Source organism: Rana temporaria, chromosome 4, assembly GCF_905171775.1.
Source record: "Rana temporaria chromosome 4, aRanTem1.1, whole genome shotgun sequence".
NCBI classification, from domain to species: Eukaryota; Metazoa; Chordata; class Amphibia; order Anura; family Ranidae; genus Rana; species Rana temporaria.
In genome coordinates, this window is record NC_053492.1 from 218,210,260 (window position 1) to 218,230,127 (window position 19,868).

Here is a 19,868-nt window from a genome sequence, read left to right on the forward strand (position 1 = left end):
GGTGACAAGTTCCTTTTAAATAACAAAATATATATTTTGTTTACCCATTGATAAAAGTCTCACTGCATTAAAATCCATCATAGCCTCAGGAAAAATCTATTGAAACACAAATGGCACCACAGCCTATTTTGCTTCCTGGCAACTGAAATAAAGCAAATGTTGCTTCCTAACAGATAAACCTGATCTAATGTTACAAAGTGAAGACTAAATACAGATATACAATCAGGAAGATTTACTAAAATTGGTGGACACAGAATCTGGTGCAGCTGTGCATAGTAACCAATCAGCTTTTAACTGTCCAATGAATGTTTTTATCCTTTTTTCTTTTTTTTTTACAGTTCTACATGTTAATTCTCATATGCATTACAAGCCTGTGCCTTTAAAGTGGAGTTCCACTCGTTTGTAAGTTTATTAAAAGTCAGCAGCTACAAAAACTGTAGCTGCTGACTTAATAAATAGACACTCACTTGTCCCATCGACTTGTGACATATTCCAGAAGATTTTCAGAGAGGGAGGGGAAGAGAAGGAGTCGTCTGGGCAGCGATGCGACAAGAGCAGGAAGTGGGATCTGGGTACCTGTAAAAATTAGGTACTCAGCTCCCCCCAAAAAAACGACATGCCAAATGTGGCATGTAAGGGGCAAGGAGTGCTTAAAGCGGATGTTCCACTTTTAGATGGAACTGCGCATTAACTTTACATTTCAAGTGCCTAGAAAATGTGCACTTGACAAGTTTTGCACGTTGTCACATATATTTTACTTCCCTCAACAGTAATGGCGACTTGTCTAGCACAAACAGAAAGCACACAGAGACTCTGGACTCCCTTCTCATCAAAGATGTGCCTGTTCTTAACACAATGAAGCCCCATACACACTATCAGTTTTCCTGACGGTTTTCTCTCCAGGTTTACCAAAACCATCTAATATGAGGTCAAACCTCAAGAGTTTCAATTTGTATGCAATCAGGCAGGCCCTTGCACTACATGGTTTTGGTAAACCTGATGAGAAATCTGACAGGAAAACTGATAGTGTGTATGGGGCTTCACAGTTAAAGGAAGCTTTACATCTCCCTGCACCAAATAATGAGAACAAACACATGTGACATGTTCTTGGCAGAAAATGAAAGTAAGAACTTGATAAATCTGTAAAGAAAATGATCAGATGTGTGCTGAAAATGCTTGGCTTACCTGAACTTGCTGTTTCTGAGTTTTCAACATATTCGGGTCTATTGAAAGTGGTCCAAGAACACTTGCCATGAGTTCTTTCTCTACAAGCCATTGCTTTAACTGGGCCTCAGCTGTCTGGAACAGGGCCAGGTCATTTGATGATTCTTCCAAGGTTTGCTGCCTTTCGGCTGTAGACTGGGTGATCTCTGTCCAGGAAGATTCTGCAGTACCAAACAAATTTAAAAATGTTATACACAGTGACAAAAGATCCTGACAGATAATTAAATGTTAAAGCCCATCTCTATATAACACCCACAAAGAAGCCGCCTCCTGCAGGAAGAAGAAGTGAAAAGACACCTACTGGAGCGTCATGTCACCACAGATTTAGGGGAAAAGGGCTCCACTGTAGTAATTAAAGTGGTTGTTGATTATTTGAGTCTGCTTAGGGTTCCTGAGCTTTATAGCTTCCTCCTGCCTATGAAAGAAGCTTCCAGAACATAGAGAGGGGAATTCAAATGATCAGCTGAATATTTATCATACCCTGGCAAATCCCTGGAAGAGGCCATCCAGAAGGTGGCTGTGGAATTAATAAATAAACAGAGGGCCTGTTAATAAATAAACAGTACTCCTGTGGCTGCTGTCCCTAGGAGAAGTATCACTGAGACAAGAGACTACTGTTTGGGCCTCAGCAGGGGCTAGGCTGAAGGTCTTAGGAGAATTGCTGAGGAGGCATACTTGCTGAAAAACACTGCTTCAGAGTTCTGGTCTGGAGAAACGAGTTTGTTAATTTTGTCACAAAAGATCTATCTGTGGAGGCTGGGATTCAGACAGCTCCTAAGACACTGTGAACAAGGATCTTGCTGGAGACTATTAGTTGTGCAAGTGCCAAAACGTATAAGTGGCAATAGATTGCCCTGTGGTCTGCAGCTGTGGGGCCTTACACATTCCCACCATCCCCTGATACCTTCAGAAAGCTGCTATTGAGAGACTAGAGAGAAGTTTGTCCTCCTGTGCTGTTGCTGAACATTCTGGAGTATCCTGTGGTCCAAGTCCCCTTCCCCTTGTTAACGTTTAGCTGCAATAAATCCTAAAAAGCCATCCCCTAGACTTAGCTTTAATAGTCAGTGTGCTGGTGTAATTGATGGTCTACGTACTACTGTACATAGGGAAAAACTGTCTGTTGGAATGGCATTTTTTACCTAGTTACAATGGTCCAGCTTCAATATACCATACCTTTGGATCCCTCTAGAATGAGAGGCTCCATATTTTACAAACAAAGAGACAGTTTACTGTCCTTTAAACTCTAGGGGGATCAGATTGTGGCCTGTGCGGGAAGAAAATGTCCTGGTGTCAGTGGGAGAAAACAATGTCCCATCGTCATTATTAGTGGAAATAACAGTGCCCCATCATTGGTGTCATGAATAGTGTTCTGTCATTCTGTCATTCTGTCAGCGGGAGGAATAGTGTCTCATTGTCGTGACAGTGGGAGAAATAGTGCCCCATCATTGATGTCAGTGGGAGGAAGAGTGGCCAATCACTGATGTCAGGAGGAGTAATAGTGCCATATCATTGGTGTCAGTGGGAGGAATACTGCCTGATTTTTGGTGTCAGTGGCAGGAACTATGCCCTACTGCTGACTGGGGGGATAAGGACCTGGATAAAAGCATGCACAGGGTTGCATCCAGACCATGGGACACAATTTGAAGACCACTGCTCTAGAAGCTAGAAATCACTGTAACAGATACCACTAACTATGGTGATCTCCACTAGTTTCCAGGTCCTATGAACATGAAACACAGGAAGTGAGCCCGAATTGGGACAACACATACTTTATATTTGTTACATGGTCTCATTTACATAGCATAACTTAAAAAAAGTTCAAATTCTAGAGGCAAGAATAAGATGCTTCTTGCAGGCAGAAGGATGGGTGTTTGCAAATAGTTGCGGTCGCTCAGCGTATACAAAGCAACGGCAAGTTGACATCAGCCGCAGTTGTGCATGACTATTCGGATGTTATCAGACACCTACCAATTACCTGCAGTTAGGAAAAGATGATCGTCCCAGGATCCAAACATACTGTGTCCACGGATGAACATCTGTCCCTACTCGCAGCTAAATGCTGAATGTGCAAACAGATACAAACAGTAACAGTCAGCTGCGGCTGTCATAAGCCTATGATTGCTTTTAATTGTCTGAGTGGCAGCTATTTGCAAACACCTGACAAAGGAAGCTTCTGATTCTTGCCACGGAATTCCCACTATAGCCCTAACCGTAAGTGTAAATGAGGCTTAAGTGCTTTTATTTGCTTTAAAATCCTGCCAAGCTCTTTCCTGCTATGTAATGTTTAGGAGGGGGTCAAGTACTGTTTAATATAATTAACTCTGTCTGAACTGTAATGGCAGATTAATGTTGTCAGTTGTGAAGTAGATGTTCACACTGTCTGTCCTAACAAAGGGTTAAAGATCTCAAGGTTTAGGTTTTAATTGCATGCTAATATTTTTTACAAAAGTGGGCCCCTTACCTTTACTGTAGGCAAGGGACACACTACTGTGATCACTGCAATCTTCCAAGTCTCGTACACAGGAGCTGTCCCACTGCATATTGACCACAGGGGGTCACTTGCTTGGCACCACTGCTTTCTCTGATTGAGTGAGACGAAGAGGAAAGGTTGTGCTGTTCTCTGGCTATTTATTAAGATAAACCAGGGTGGATAAAAATCAATGATTTTTTTTTTTATCAAATTTATTTTAATAAAATGCTCTTGTAGTAAAAATCTACCTAAAGATACCGTATTTTCCGGCGTAAAAAAATGCATCCAAAGTCGGGGGTCGTCTTATACGCCGGGTACGGTCTCCGTGCTGCGAGAGCGTCAATGATTTAAAAGACGCTTCTTCTCCTCAGTGTGTTCTGTGATAGGTGGAACACAAATCTTCCCAGCAGCGCCTCTGTTCTGTGTTCCTCCTATCACAGATGCCTTCTCATCCTCGGAGCATTGCTGAGCCTGATGAGATCAGATGTCAGCGGATGTTCATCCGCAATCCCATAGGGATACATGTATGTCCATTTTTCATCCGAAAACAGATGGATGAAAAACGGAAATACGGTCTGCATGTGTGAAAGAGCCCTAAGTCCTTACATTTAAAGAACACCTATTATTTCAGATCCATGATAGCAGCGCCGGTTGGCAGGCATCCACTAACCTGCTTCCACCACTTCCCTCACCTTGTTGTGTCACTGCCGCATCACCAGCCATCCCAATAAAGTGAATGAGAGAGTGAGAGAACAGCGGATCAGTGAAGGAGCTTCTGCGGGACAGAGATTACAGCTGCTCTTTAAAAATGATGATTTAAAGCAAGTTGATTTAAATAAAGCCTTTTTATTAGCTATTTAAATTATGATCTAAATTGACTTGATTTAAATCAAATCCACCCTGTGGTATATAGAATAATTGCTGTTCATTTTGCCACACGTTTGATTGATTTACTAAATGGTAGCCAATCAGCTTCTAACTTAAGCTGTTAGGCCCCGTACACACGGTCGGTTTGGTCCGATGAGAATGAACCGAAGTTCATTTTCATCGGAACAAACCCACCGTGTGTATAGGCTATCGGTCTGGTTTGCTTCGGTCCAAAATTTCTAAACATACTTCAAAACCGAACCGATGGACCGCTGCCCCATCGGACCAAACCGATGGTTAGTACAGAAAAGCGTTCAAAACCCATGCATGCTCAGAATCAAGTCGACGCATGCTTGTAAGCATTGAACTTCGTTTTATTCAGCACGTCGTGTGTTTGACGTCACCGCGTTCTGACCCGATCGGATTTTGGACTGATGGTATGTACACATATCAGGCTGTACGGACACTTCAGAAGTGAACTGATGAAAACGGTCCGACAGGCCAGTCTCATTGGTTTGGTCCGACCGTGTGTACGGGGCCTAAGAATTAAGCTTTGGTAAAAAAACCTGAAAGCTGCTTGCACTTCTATGCACTTCTATGCACAGTTTTACCAGATTTTGCACTCTCCATTTCTAGTAAATCAACCCGTGTCTATATTTCAGACAGGCTGGCAAAAAAGGCACCAACGTGGACAAATGTGGCAAACACAAACGATATGTTCACATATCTTTGCCATCCATATTATTGACAAATAAGAAAAATAATACAGAAAAATCTATTTCATGGATTTTTTTCAGAAAATATTGTCTGCTATTTATATTTATTTTTTCCTAAACAGGTAATATTTTAAAATCTCGCTCCCAGCTAATTTTTTATTTATCCATTCCTGCCTCCCACCCTCCTCTATTTCCTTGTCAATTTTATCTTTATTAAGCTTAAAAATAAATTAAACATGAAGCATACATGCGTTACAATATAAAGGTGGTTAATATGTTGTAAAATTAACACGCAGCATCATCTTCACATGAGTAACAATAAACAAAAATTTATCAGTCACATTCCATCAACTATTAGAGAGAGTTCCAGCAACTAATACAGCAACGTATATAGTCTATACAACTAATTGCAGTGACTAATGTGTAAAATATTAAAGACAATACTACCTTATTTAAGATAACCATACCATTTATCAACTAATATACCCTCCTCTATTTCATCCTGCCAGGTGTTATGCTGTGCCTGTCTGGTGAAGCCAGGTGTACTCACTTGAGTTCTCCAGATCCATCATTTATAGCATTTCTGCTTAAGGGGACTGCTAATTTAGCTTCACACATTAACCCTTGTCAGCTGGTCCCCTTTACTGCTCCTAGTCTGATGGTAGTCTTTTTTTCCTATCCTAAGAGGACCTCCCTGCTGGCCAGCCAATGGGAATTGTCATGTCACACGGACAGTGACACCCAAAATAAGGACTGCTCCATGGTGTAAACAGAGAGTTAAAGGATCTGGCATTGAATAATCATGTGACCGCGGCTTAAGGTAAATGAAAACAGGGATTTAGATTTTTTTTTTAAACCCAGCAGTTGGATAAAGTGGGAAGGGAAAGGGGGTTAATTTGATCCTAGAGTTGGGTTTAACTGAGGGCAAACGAACACTCAAAGTCGTCTTTTTATTGCCTACTTTGAGAAAAAAACTAGAGACATTCAGGAGCACTACAGGGTTTACTGCTGTGAAAATAAAATAAAATATTTTGTGGTTCAATATTACAAGGATATTTAGTTCAATATTCGACAAAGAAATTGTTAATGCTTTCATCGTGTTATATTGTTATATGTCTTTGGGGAGATTTTACATGCAAGGCAGCAATAAAACAGAAACAGCATAACATTTAATGATGCACAGTTTCTTTAAGATGACGGATTATTAAAAAAATCCCTACCACCACCCGCTGTTAAAAAGTAGCACCATGCCAATATAAAATATGACTGTGACCATTTCTTATAAGTACAATCCACAGCAAATGCTTTGCCAAATGAAAAGCAGCTGAATCTTTGCTACGTAGGTGCTGGATTTTGTCCGTATCTTGCCGGTAAACACCATCTCTTTCAACAGATGAGATCTACTCCTGTTTATGTTACCTCTGACAAAATTACCTAATTTTTCTATTTTCACATTTCTTAGAAAATTATCTGCGATGGGAGAATTATCCTCAAAGTGTCCTATGATAGCAACCACAGAAAACATACCTGTGGAAAAACCTAGTAAATATTATGTGTAGACCCTATATAAACGTAAAGTACTGTATATATTCGAGTATAAGCCAGCCTGAATATAAGCCGAGGCACCAAATTCTACCACAAAAAAAATGGGAAAACGTATTGACTTGCGTATAAGCCTAGGGTGTCCATCTGCATGCCTCACTTTGCCTCATTGTGTCCATGTGCATGCCTCATTGTGTCCATGCCTCACTGTGTCCATGCCTCACTGTGTCCATGCCTCACTGTGTCCATTCCTCACTGTGTCCATGCCTCACTGTGCCCATACCTCATTGTGCCCATGCCTCACTGTGCCCATGCCTCACTGTGCCATTGCCTCACTGTGCCCTTGCCTCATTGTGCCCTTGCCTCACTGTGCCGATGCCTCACTGTGTCCATGTCTCACTGTGTCCATGCCTCACTGTGTCCATGCCTCACTGTGTCCATGCCTCAGTGTATCCATGCTTCACTGTGCCCATGCCTCACTGTGTCCATGACTAGACTTACGTTTAACATGGGAGTATATAGAAGGGGTGCCCAGCTTTGAAAAATCGGTGCTTCACGGCCGTAGGTCCCCCAGACAGCAAACTTTGCACACTTGTAGAGGAGAACTGGGCCTACATGTGGGCCAAGTCCCCAAAGTTACCGGAGAAATTACCTTTCAACATGGGAATCTACGGAAGGAGTTCCCGACTTTGAAAAATCGGTGCTCCCTGGCCGTAGGTCCCCCGGACAATAAACTTTGCACACTTGTAGAGGAAGAGTGGGGCTCTATGTGTACCAAGTTTGGGGACCTACGGCTGGCCAGTACTGGGTCTCCAAAATCCGGGAGATCAGGTGCAAAAAGGTGACTTGAGTATAAGCCGAGGGGAGCATTTTCAGCACCAAAAAATGTGCTGAAAAACTTGGCTTATACTCGAGTATATACGGTAGATGTAAACCCTAAATTATGAACTTAGGCCTTTCTATTTTAATAAATTTGTTGTTTGCACCTTGTATTGCTTCTTTGTTGCATCTGATGGCTGCTGATTTCCTACGGTCTCTTTAAAGTTACAGTTACTTCCTGTCTGCATGTATGCAATCCAGCAATGGCCGCACAATATTTTTCAGGACAGGTTTCCAGATGGTGACAACAGTGGACTATGTCTGTGTAATGCATATTAAAATGGCCACTTGCAGTCTCCATTAGAAGGCCACATGACAGAGTTACAGTGCAGGACTTTTGGGAGACAAAAACAGAGCATTGCCAGCCTAAAACAAGACCCTAATGATAGCATCACCCAGTATTCATTTAAAGGGGTTGTAAAGGTTTGTCTTTTATTTTCTAAATTGGTTCCTTTAAGCTAGTGCATTGTTGGTTCACTTACCTTTTCCTTCGATGTCCCTTCTAAATGTTTTTTTTTTTCTTTGTTTTTTTTTGTATGAATTTCTCACTTCCTGTTCCTCCTCAGTAAGCTGTTCAGTAAGCTGTTCAGTAAGCTGTTCTGACTGACTTTCCACCACTCGGATGATGGTGGAAAGCTTACTGAGGAGAAACAGGAAGTGAGAAATTCAAACAAAGAAAAAAAACATTTAGAAGGGAAATGGAAGGAAAAGGTAAGTGAACCAAAAATGCACTAGCTTAAAGGAACCAATTTAGAAAATAAAAGACGAACCTTTACAACCCCTTTAAATAAAGTTAAAAATGTAAAACTATTGTAAGTGACTTCTGAAATCGAGTTATTTGGTTATACTTTAATATCCATTTATGTATGTAATATGACTGTTTGGGAACCTTTCTGTTTTAAAGTGAAAGTAAGCTCTTTTTTAAATGATGAATTACTGGTGCCAGGAGGTTCTGAGGTTTTACAAAAAGCTGAAAAATTCCTTTTGAATTAAACGAATGCTTCTGACAGTCAAAATCATTCATCATTGTCTTTTAGGAAAGGTCCTAACCCTGCTTTATCTGGTAAAGTAATACTCAGATTGGGCTGGCATCAGTCATGTATGGCTTACTGCACACAGCCATTAAACAAATAGGATGATTTACTAAAGGAGGTGAGAACATTAAAAAAAAAATGAATATTTATCTAAACTATCCAGTCATATTAAAAGCACATTTTTATTCACTTTAAATACCCAAATAAGGGCAAATTGTATTTTTTACATGACTGAATATACTGAAGCGAATATTCACATAATTTTTGAATCAAGATTCAACAAAAGTAAAGGAGGATTATAATCCATATACATCTAAGTTATACTGTATGGTGACCAGTTCTTAAAATTAAAATCTGTATATCAATTACTACATTTCAAATTTTCATGGCAGAAAACATTGTCCTAGATGTAGACATGTTGGCCACACACACAAAAAACGTTAACCTAAAATTATGTAATTACTCGTCAATGCATATCAAAGTCCATACCCAAAATTAGTATAAAATGTAAAAGGCTGAATGTGCACATTACATTTCCTCCAGCCATAAGATGTGGGACACAACATGGGAGACTCCTGTGCACTGGAATCTAGCACAGCAAATTATAGACAGTGGATGTCTATACCAATATCTGCCATAACCATGTTTTATTACTGTTAAGTTTGGATTTGGTATGTTCATTCATCTTTGTCAGTTCATTTTTTCAAATAAATGGAATTTGAACTTATAACATATACATATCTGTCTTTTCAGGATTATCCTTTTCACATATTCTAATAAACTAGAATTCTATATAAATCCCCTAATACAAATTACTTGTACTGTATGTCTCATTCTGGAGCTCCAAAAGTTCCACAGCTTTCTCTCAACAACTCTACATGTATTTTCCAATCAACTAAACCTACTGACAGGGGTGATTTGGAACGTATCTATGCCATATTGCATAAAAGTAACCACATATATATATATATATGTATGTTTGTATATATATACTGTAAATATATATATATATATATATATATATATATATATATATATATATATACACATACACAAAAAGCCACAAGAGGTATAAAAGTGAAACAACAATGTGTAACACAAAAGGTCCATAAAAAATTCAGATGGGTTAGGCTAGCCGTAAATACGAGAAGGCAGTCAGTAGATGTTGCACAATCAATATGCAGAATGCTGAGATCATAAGCATGTACCTTCATAAAACTTAACAAGCATGTTTATACATTGTGCATTTACCTAAGATCGGTTAACAGAGATGTCTACAGAGATTGCAATATGTGCTACCAATAACTAACATACATATCATTATTTTTCCATTCTTATCATTACTGGGGAATTGTGCATTGATCATCCAATATATTATTATATAATATTAATATATAATATTTAAACAAAGTCTGCTGACTCTTATATTTAAAAAGCACTCAACTACTGTACACCTGTTCATATTTTCTACCATTTGCTGGCAAAACATTCCTTGAGCTTTGGGAGGAGATTAAAATACTTTGAAGAAAAATGGGAAAGCTCCCGATACAAACAGGCAAATTTACGAAAGGCAAATCCATTTTGCACTATAAGTGCACTAGAACTTGCACTGAAAGTGCACTTGGAAGTGCAGTCGCTGTAGATCCGAGGGGGACATGCAAGGAAAATAAAAAACAGCATTTTAGCTTGCACATGATTGCATGATAAAGTCAGCAGAGCTTCCCCTCATTTCACATCTACCTCTCAGATTTACAGCAACTGCACTTCCAAGTGCACTTGCAGTGCACTTGTAGTGCAAAGTGGATTTGCCTTTCGTAAATAACCCCCAGAATCTGTTACTGCCACATAATGTTAGATAGCAACATTATACCCTTATGCCTCGTACACACGATCGGTTTTCCCGGTGGTCAAAAGTCCACCGGGAAAACCGAGGGGAAAACTGAGAACCTGCTCAGTTGCTTTTCCCCTGTACACACGGCTGGTTTTCCCAACAGGAAAACTGTCATGACAGCTTTGGTCGGGAATCCTGGCCATGTGTATTCTCCACTGCAGTGTTTCCCATAGGAAAACTGCCAAGCAAAAAAGAATCGCGCCGGCAAAAAAAGAGAACAACTTCAAATTTTTTTGCTCACAGTTTTCCTGCTATGGAGCATACACACAGCCTGTTTTCCCGACCAAAAGCAAACATGGCAGTTTTCCCGTCGGGAAAATCAATCGTGTGTACGAGGCATTAGTCAGTGGGAAGAGATGTTTGCAGTCATATCCTCCAAATTTCTATCCCCTCCTTTATCTTCTTTGCTAAGATTATAAAAAACAATACAATGTCAAGCAATGGTTGCACAGAGCACTTCTGTTAAAGAAGTGTTTGTGTCAAAAGGATGAGGGTCTGTTTTCATTTGCATTTTTCATGAATCTAATTCTTGTAACAGGGATTAAAGGTATTCGTTTGAGTAGACAGACATAACTGTTTGACTGTATCTTTCTCCAACACTAGCGTAGTAAGTGGCAGCATGTGTAAACTGACAAAGCCTTGCGTCACAGAGCTACGTTTTTTGTTTTGTTTTTCCATTATGGTGCATTTCATAATGCCTGATTGGTTCACAGTATATATCTTCACACAGTTGAATATCTTCTGTGCTGGGAATTATGGGAAGATTATATAAAGAAAGATTTCAAGTATTTATACAAGTGGAATTTTCCTAAATACATTTAACATTTAAAAAAAACATACCGGTAACTAAACTGAAGGCTGTTTATATGCCTAGAGGTGTTTCAACAAGATAAGTATACCTATTTTATTTGAGATGTCCTCCCATTGTTGAATCTCTGGAGCATCCACATTGTTCTGTATGAAACTTTTCAGCTTGCCTTTTAATGCTTCAACTTTGCTTTCATTCTGTTTCACTTCTGCTGCAAACACCTAGAAAAGAGCAAAGCAGGCCGATACTAAAGAAACGTTTTCCAAGACAAAGGCATTGTGGCTTCCTCTCCCCTCCTGTTTATTAGGGACTGCACGCCTCATTTCTTTTTTAACAGCTGCACGCCTCAATTCTAATATCGCAATGCTAGCTGTTGGTGAAATCTGCCATTGTAGCCCAACTATTTAGATATAAAGGTATTCGGTGAGCACTGTCAGACTTCAGCCCACTGGGCAATGGTAAACAAAGGTCCTAGTTCCTTTGAAATGATAAGCATTCCATGTATATTACGACCCATTTAAAGTGTGTTATATTTACCCATGGCATTTAAAAGCCCACTAAAATTACCGTTTATGCATTTTCAACTATCTGATCTTACTCAGAGAGAACTTTGGTGGCAGATAAGTTAAGCTCAACAGCCATGCCATGGAAAGCCCTTAGTCTGAGAGGTGTAAGCATTGAAATTTAAGAGATGTAACTAAAGCTCACTTTTATTGGGATCTAATAGAACAGAGTGCGGACCATGTTCATGAATGTGCTAAGCTCTTAAAGTGGACATGGACTCAGGTTTTGCAACAGTGTTTGAGCGCCAGAATGGACCTAAAGTGGAACTTCCACTCATTTGTCCCCCCCCCCCTCCGGTGCCACAATTGGCTTTTCGGGGGGAGGGGGACAGAATGCCTGTCAAAGACAGGTATCCCGTTCCCACTACCGGGAGGCCGCGCCGTGGCCCATGATGTCACCACGGGGCTCCCTCCTCCTCCCTCTGTCGCCGGGCCAGTAGAAGAGAGGAGTGGGGCATCACACATGCGCAGTAGGGTTCCCGGCGTGAAGCCGTAAGGCTACACTGCTGGGTTCCCTTGCCCACAATGGCGACGGCAGAACCCAACAGCTGATGGAAACATAAGCTGTGGTGCCGACATCGCTGGACTCCAGGACAGGTAAGTGTCCTATTATTAAAAGCCAGCAGCTGCAGTATGTGTAGCTGCTGGCTTTAAATTTGTTTTTGTTTTTTGGGCGGAACGCCGCTTTAAGCAGGTGAGTTTTTTGTGCTCTTTCTCTAAACAAAGGTCTTGCTGGTGTTTTGGGAAACATGCAATGAGAATCAGAATGTTAAAAAAGATAAAAAGTCAGCAGTACAAACATAACTTCCTATTGAAAATCCCTTTAACAACAAGTACATCAGGGCCAACAACAACATTACAAACATTTGTGTAAAACAACATTGCAATATAAAGCATGAATAAAATTTAAGACTGTAATGTATAGTGAAGCTAGCAGGGCACCTACTGTAACATTTAATATTCTGTACAGCTCTATGCAATTTACAGTCTTGATGTAAACATGTCTGGGAGTGTCCACACAGTCCACACTTCTCCCCAGTAGTAATATAGCGTGCAGTGGATGTTCAGCATTGCTGCTATTTACAACAGCTGCTTTACAGCTAATTTAGCCTGTATAGAAGTTAATCATGCACAAAGAAGGATTTCACTAATTGAGTTATACATTAGTTACATTAGTGAATAAAGTTCAGCAGCTGCCAAAATGGGGATTTGTACAAAGATTACCCTCTGCTAAAGCATTAAGTCAGCATTAGCAGGTATTATTCACAATGTGCATATCAGACAGATCTGTTTCAGTGATTATAGCAGTGCTAGTACTATAATTAACCTCTTCATTGACATATCCTCTATTTAAAGGAAACATACAATATATCTGGTGTAATCATTGGCCATTGGTAATAAATATTGATTATCAGAGGTAAAACCTGGCATGCTGGTTGTACCCAAGTTGATCAGTCAGTCAACTTGGTACAATCAGCCGGCCCATACACAGGAGTGCTGAACCCAGATTTGAACTGTGTATGGCCTGCCTTAATAGAATAACATAATATGGGAGCGCAAGCTTAAAGTGTAAGCTCCCCTTTACAGAAAAAATCTGTAAGGTGAACTTACACAGGTCCACCTCCTTGCCCCGCCCCCCCCCTCCTGCTGACCTGGACCGCTGCAATCTCCGGTTCTAAGCCCTGGTATATCCGTGTCAGGAGAACGGGGCTTAAAAATCCTCTCTGCATCCATTCAGCATCTTTGTGGCTGACAGGACGGGCTATGCGGCTGCTGATTGTTCAGCACCGCCCAAGTGACGGCGCTGACCAATTAGAATGCTCCATGGTACTGCTGTACCATGCAATTTGGTGCCCGCAAATGCACTGCATTTGCAATCTCTATTTGGGGTGCCATTAACAATATATTTGCACCTGCATGCAGATAGCAAGGGCAGTGTGATCACCTGCGGTTTGGAAAATGTGTATGGAACGTGCCTTTCCCACACCCTTTTCTGGTGTGAGCCAGCCTTCAGGCAGTAAGAGAGGGACAGAAAGACAGGCAAATTGAGTGAAAATGAGTGCATCCCCAAATAATCAAGCATCTAACTAGGGGATGTATGAGGACATTAAAACCTACCCCAATCAATTGTACGACTTTACCAAAATGTCATTGTCCACTTTTGACAGGTTACTAACTATTCTTAGACCACAATGAATACTAGCATGAGGATCAATTAGAATCAGCATTTCAGGAAAGAAAGGAGAAGAAGTGCGTCATTTTCTGCTGTTAAACGCACCACAGCTATCTGTAGCTAAACACAATGCACATTTAGCTGCAGATAGCTGCAAATAGGAAGAACAAGTCGACCCTGGACTTTCCTTATTTTCCTAAACGCAGTTAAACTGTATGCAACTAATTGTTGCTAATAATTATGTATTAATAATATGATATTATTTTGCATTGTGTGAGTACAGCTGCTTTTAGAAAAGTATTCCAAATGCAGATAAACTAGACTTTTGAAAAGTCTTCTAAACGCAGCCAAACTCTGAATTTAGATACCCGTGTGAACAGGGCCAGATTCCAGACAAGGCCAACAAGGCCAGGCCTCGGGGCGGCAGTGGGTGCAGGGGCGGCACTGCAGCTGAGAGGAGAGGACACTTTTACTTTCATATGGGGAGTTCCCCCCTGTCACGCGGATGGTGAGAGTAGAAAAAACAGAGGGAAGAGGAGGTGAGATATTTCTTGGCAGCAGCAACCCCCCTCCCGGTTCTCAATGCTATTTTGTAATTTTCGGCAGCAGCACCCCCCAATGCTCAATGTAATTTTTGGCAGCAACACCCCCCCGCTTCTCAGTGTCCTGCCGAAAAAGTCCCCCGGCGGATAATGTCCCCCCTGTACTGCGCAGGCGGGGGCGGCATTGAAGGACCTGGCCTTGGGGCGGCAAAGGGAGTAAATCCGGGCCTGTGTGTGAATGTAGCCTAAGTCAACTATTCACTAAGTGCTGGGGATAGTTTACCGGCAAAGTTCAACTTCCCTTGCAAAGTGAACAGTCTATTTGCCATTAGTAAATCAACCCCACTGCTTCATCAGATGACTTTTGCAGGCTCCACTACCACATCCACAAAATGTAGGTGTGAAGGATAAACTCTTATGTTTATGTCCCCACATACCTTAACAGTTTAAGGTTTATAAAAGGCCTACTGCTCCATAAAACAGCAAAGCATACTCTACATGAACATCAGATAATGTAAAAGGGCCAAAGCAAGGTAATACAATTATTATTATTTTTATTTTTTTGTGAAATGGCCACATGTGGTGATCTGGCATTTTATGGGTAAAGTATAGCTGCGAGTTTTCTTCTGCTCCATGCTTACTGCACACACAACCAGACAAGGGTATCTGTATAAACCATTTGCTGTACAGCAATTTAGGATCATAACAGTTAAACTACACAGTACCTTATGCTGCTCGACATGGACTCGCACTGATTCGCTATCTGTAGGGGCTTCCCATGATGTGGCAGTTGTGTGCATTTTTTCAAGCCACTGTACCAAAGAGTTGGTTTCATCTTGGATTTGCTGTAGCTGAGAAAGTCGAGCTTCTAGTTCACCCATTTTGTCTTTTAGTAATTTTCCCAAATGTTCATAGCCTTCGTTAACATCTGCCATTCCCTTCTGCACTACAACCAATTCTACAGAACAGGAAAAAAGCTTTAAAATGAATCCACACTTCTGTTTAACAGTGTACCTATAATACAAATGCTATACACACACACATAGATATTTAAATATGTAAAACAAAATTCATAAAAATATTCTAATATGCAATAACTTATCTTCATGTGTTGTCTATTTAGAGGAAAATAGTAAAATTATGTAGTCGACCTGATTCATTTTTTGACAATAGGCTTGACATTAGGCCCAAAAAACTATTATTCCCAATGTTTGTGTGGGTTTCTTCAAATTAAAAACCATAGGGATACATAAACTGTCCCTAGGGTGTGTATTTGTTAGTGCAATGGTGATATGAATAAAGCCATAAACTTCACAGAAGAAGGATCTAAACTATTTGGTCCACCTCAGTTTAATAAATAATCTATTTTCTGAAAATGTCACATTACAAGGAAATACAGAAAAAAAGAGTTGAGAGTTAGCAAATCACTGAAGTAATGAAATAAAATTGGCTACAATTAGTCAATATGGAAGTTCTAAGCAAACATTTGAATAACATTTAAACATTTTAGATAACCAACAAAAAATCCTAAAAATGAATATAGCATAGTACTGCTTTATGGTAGAACTGAAAAAAAAGTAAGAACTTCCAAAGCAGCATACTTCTACTAGCAAGTCACAAGACCCTGGTTTACAATACTGACTTGACAACACCTCCATCTAGTGGTTATTTAGAAGAGATAACCGGTTGCATGGTACAATTGCACAAATGTAGAGTTTTTCATTACTTTAATACTTCACCTAAAAATGTATACGGTAATACCAGTAGTTAAGCGCAGTTATGATATAAATAACATATGCAGCGCAGGAGTTAGTGAACCCATCATAGCATTTATTAAAATTACTTATCACACACTTACATAAAAATAGGAGATGTGCTGCTTGACAGTAGAGGGAACACAATGTCTGCTTTGGGTGGAAGCCAGTGTCTGCAGAGCGGCAGCAGCTATCACGCACCTAGGGAGCTGGACCCGCCGGGAAGATGGAAAAACAGCTGCATCTACGGCCATCTTTGACGATCGTGGCAGGTACAGGAACGTGAGACGGGGCATGTCTTAAGCACACTTATGAAGCCTACATGGCCCTGCGGAGCTACTTAGATCTTAGAGCTAAGGCTATTCAGGGTTTTCCAAAGTTGATATTATGCCTCACCCCCTCCAGTTGCCAAATGTAATTATTCAGTCAAATGCCAGTAGCTCTACTGCCCACTGGAAATTTAGGAATTTGACATTGATAGATATAGGCAACACAGTGGTGGAGATTTACTAAAACTGGTGCATACAGAATCTGGTGCAGATGTGCATAGTAACCAATCAGCTTCTAACTTCAGCTTGCTCAATTTAGCATTGCCAGTGAAACCTAGAAGCTTATTGGTGACTATGCAAAGCTTCACCAGATTCTGTGTGCACCCGTTTTACTAAATCTACCCCATGGTGCCTGCTCTTTCACAAGCTTGCTATCCTAGAAAGGTTTTAGGCCATGCCACTGTCACCTACAAGCAGAAGTAGGCAACCTTAAAGAGGTGGAGATCTACCTGAACAACACGTAAGAGATCACTGGGCACAGTACCGCCTCCTCACACCTGATTTAAACCTCAAATTGCCTTACTAAGTATCGCATTTGCGTGCATTGCTTTTTGAAAATGTTAAATCGATGGGTTTACTTCCGCTTTAACTTTAAAGCGGTTGTATACCCGCACATGGAAAAAAAAAAGAAGAAGAAAAAAAAAAACCTGCAAGGCAAAGGCAGAATGAGCGAGTATTGGAGCCCGATCCACGCCGAGGGAATTGGCATCTTGCCCTCAGCGTGTCTTTTGGGTTCGCGGCATCGGCATTGTGAGTGGCCGGACCCGCGATGACGTCACTCCCAGGCATGCGCGCAGGAGTTTTCTTCCCGGCAAGGCCTGACACTTCAGCCGGCATTCAGAGCGCATGCGCCACTGACGTCAGCGGCTGCATGCAAAGGGAATATCTCCTACACCGTACAGGTTTAGGAAATATACATTTTACCTACAGGTAAGCCTTGTTATGGGCTTACCTGTATGTAAAAATGTCAATATACAACCGCTTTAAAATCAGCTACAGGTAATGGATGATTTGTATATTTTTAAGCTCTTCTAATTGTTTTAATGCTCCTCAAGCTATGCAATATACTGTATAAATACATATCATGTAAGCACTGATTTCACAAGTTTTGAAGTACCTTACCTTTATTTGTTATATTTTCTTTAGCAGCAGATGAAGCAGCTCCATTCACCAGGCCCCTACCTATAACAAAAAAGGGTACGTTTTTTAATTTGCAAACTCAGAAAAGAAGCAGGTTATAGTAAAAGCTGTTGAACAATGTATATACATTTACTACTATGCAGAGTGATAAACATTACATGATACAGCTTTGTAATATGTATACCCTGAACTAAACTGAAAAGGTTGCAGTCTAAATGGACTCAGCATCTTGTTTTCTCAATTGCTCACATGCACGTGAGATGAAGGTATTATACCATAGGGCAACTGTGGGGTGGTTCCCTTCACTTCATCACTTCTTCACTTGCACAAATCTGCATGGTTTGAAGTCGTCACCATATTTTGAACTTTGTCAACACCGAAGTTTGATCACTCTAAGGACAGATAGTCTTTGCATTTGTGCACCTGTTTTGAATTTCCTGCATATAGACTTTCATAGTGTGCTTATGGGGACATTTCTATTTACATTGTTCACTATCAATATTTGAGCACTTTATTTATCAATTTTTTACGTATTTATTCATTTTTCACATATTTATTTATTTATTCATTTATATATTTTGATTAACACTACACTTTTTTTGTTTCTACTATATAATCTACAACTGGGCACAATGCTGTAAAATTTCGGTTGCCGCCTTGTTTTTTTTTAACCTTTTAGACTGTAAGCTATTTAGGCAAAGGCTTTCACTCACAGTAGGATTTGTGTCTATTAACCACTTAAGAACCGCCTCCTGCACATTTACATCGGCAGAATGGCACGGCTGGGCACAGGCATGTACCTGTACGTCCCCTTTAAGGGCCTAGCCGTGGTTTTGCGCGCGCGCCCGCAACCGGGTCCGAAGCTCCGTGACCGCGGGACCCAAACGCCGCCGATGTCCCGTGATCAGTCGCAGGAGCTGAAGAACGGGGAGAGGTGTGTGTAAACACACCTTCCCCGTTCTTCACAGTGGCAATGTCACTGGTTGTCTGTTCCCTGATATAGGGAAAGGCGATCAGTGACGTCACACGTCCAGCCCCACCCCCCTACAGTTAGAAACACATGTGAGGTCACACATAACCCCTACAGCGCCCCCTAGTGGTTAACTCCTAAACTGCAATTGTCATTTTCACAGTAAACAATGCATTTTTATAGCACGTTTTGCTGTGAAAATTACAATGGTCCCAAAAATGTGTAAAAATTGTTCGAAGTGTCCGCCATAATGCCGCAGTCATGAAAAAAAACGCTGATCGCCGCTATTAGTAGTAAAAAAAAAATATTAATAAAATTGCCATAAAACGATCCCCTATTTTGTAAACGCTATAAATTGTGCACAAACCAATCGTTAAACGCTAATTGTGATTTTGTTTACCAAAAATATGTAGAAGAATACGTATCGGCCTAAACTGAGAAAAAAAAATGATATCTTTTTGGGGGGATATTTATTATAGCAACAAGTTAAAAAAAAAAATTCAAAATGGTCGCTCTGTTTATAGCGCAAAAAATAAAAACCGCAGATCATATACCACCAAAAGAAAGCTCTATTTGCGGGGAAAAAAGGACGCCAAATTTGTTTGGGAGCCACATCGCCCGACCGCGCAATTGTTAGTTAAAACGACGCAGTGCCGAATCGCAAAAACTGGCCAGGTCCTTTACCTGCGTAATGGTCCGGGTCTTAAGTGGTTAAACTGTAAATTGCAAAGACTAGGCATGCCTTTGTTTAGTACGGAACTGAGATATGTAAATAATTGATATTGTCATTTGGCTACATACCCGATTTGGCAGTTGATCTGGCCTTTGCAGGTGAGGTCACTGCAGCAATCAAGCTGCACAATGATGATCCTTTGCTGTTTACTTTTTGTACTTCTGGTGACTTTTGTGTCCACTCTTCCTGCAAATTCTTTAAACATGTAAAATGTATAATTTAGCTCACAGATT

General features: G+C 40.6%; 1 protein-coding gene across 20 annotated transcripts in view; it reads right to left on the reverse strand.

The window, feature by feature from the left end:
- The window catches only part of DST (dystonin), a 690,084-nt gene that overhangs the window by 179,690 nt on the left and 490,526 nt on the right, over nt 1-19,868 (reverse strand). For all 20 annotated transcript variants that reach the window (XM_040349874.1, XM_040349879.1, XM_040349866.1 and 17 more), the window contains 5 exons: nt 19,704-19,830; nt 17,915-17,974; nt 15,435-15,667; nt 11,523-11,652; nt 1,186-1,385 (listed from right to left, as the gene is read on the reverse strand). In XM_040349874.1, the coding sequence (XP_040205808.1) occupies nt 1,186-1,385; nt 11,523-11,652; nt 15,435-15,667; nt 17,915-17,974; nt 19,704-19,830 (750 nt within the window). The remainder of the gene's footprint in view (nt 1-1,185; nt 1,386-11,522; nt 11,653-15,434; nt 15,668-17,914; nt 17,975-19,703; nt 19,831-19,868) is intronic.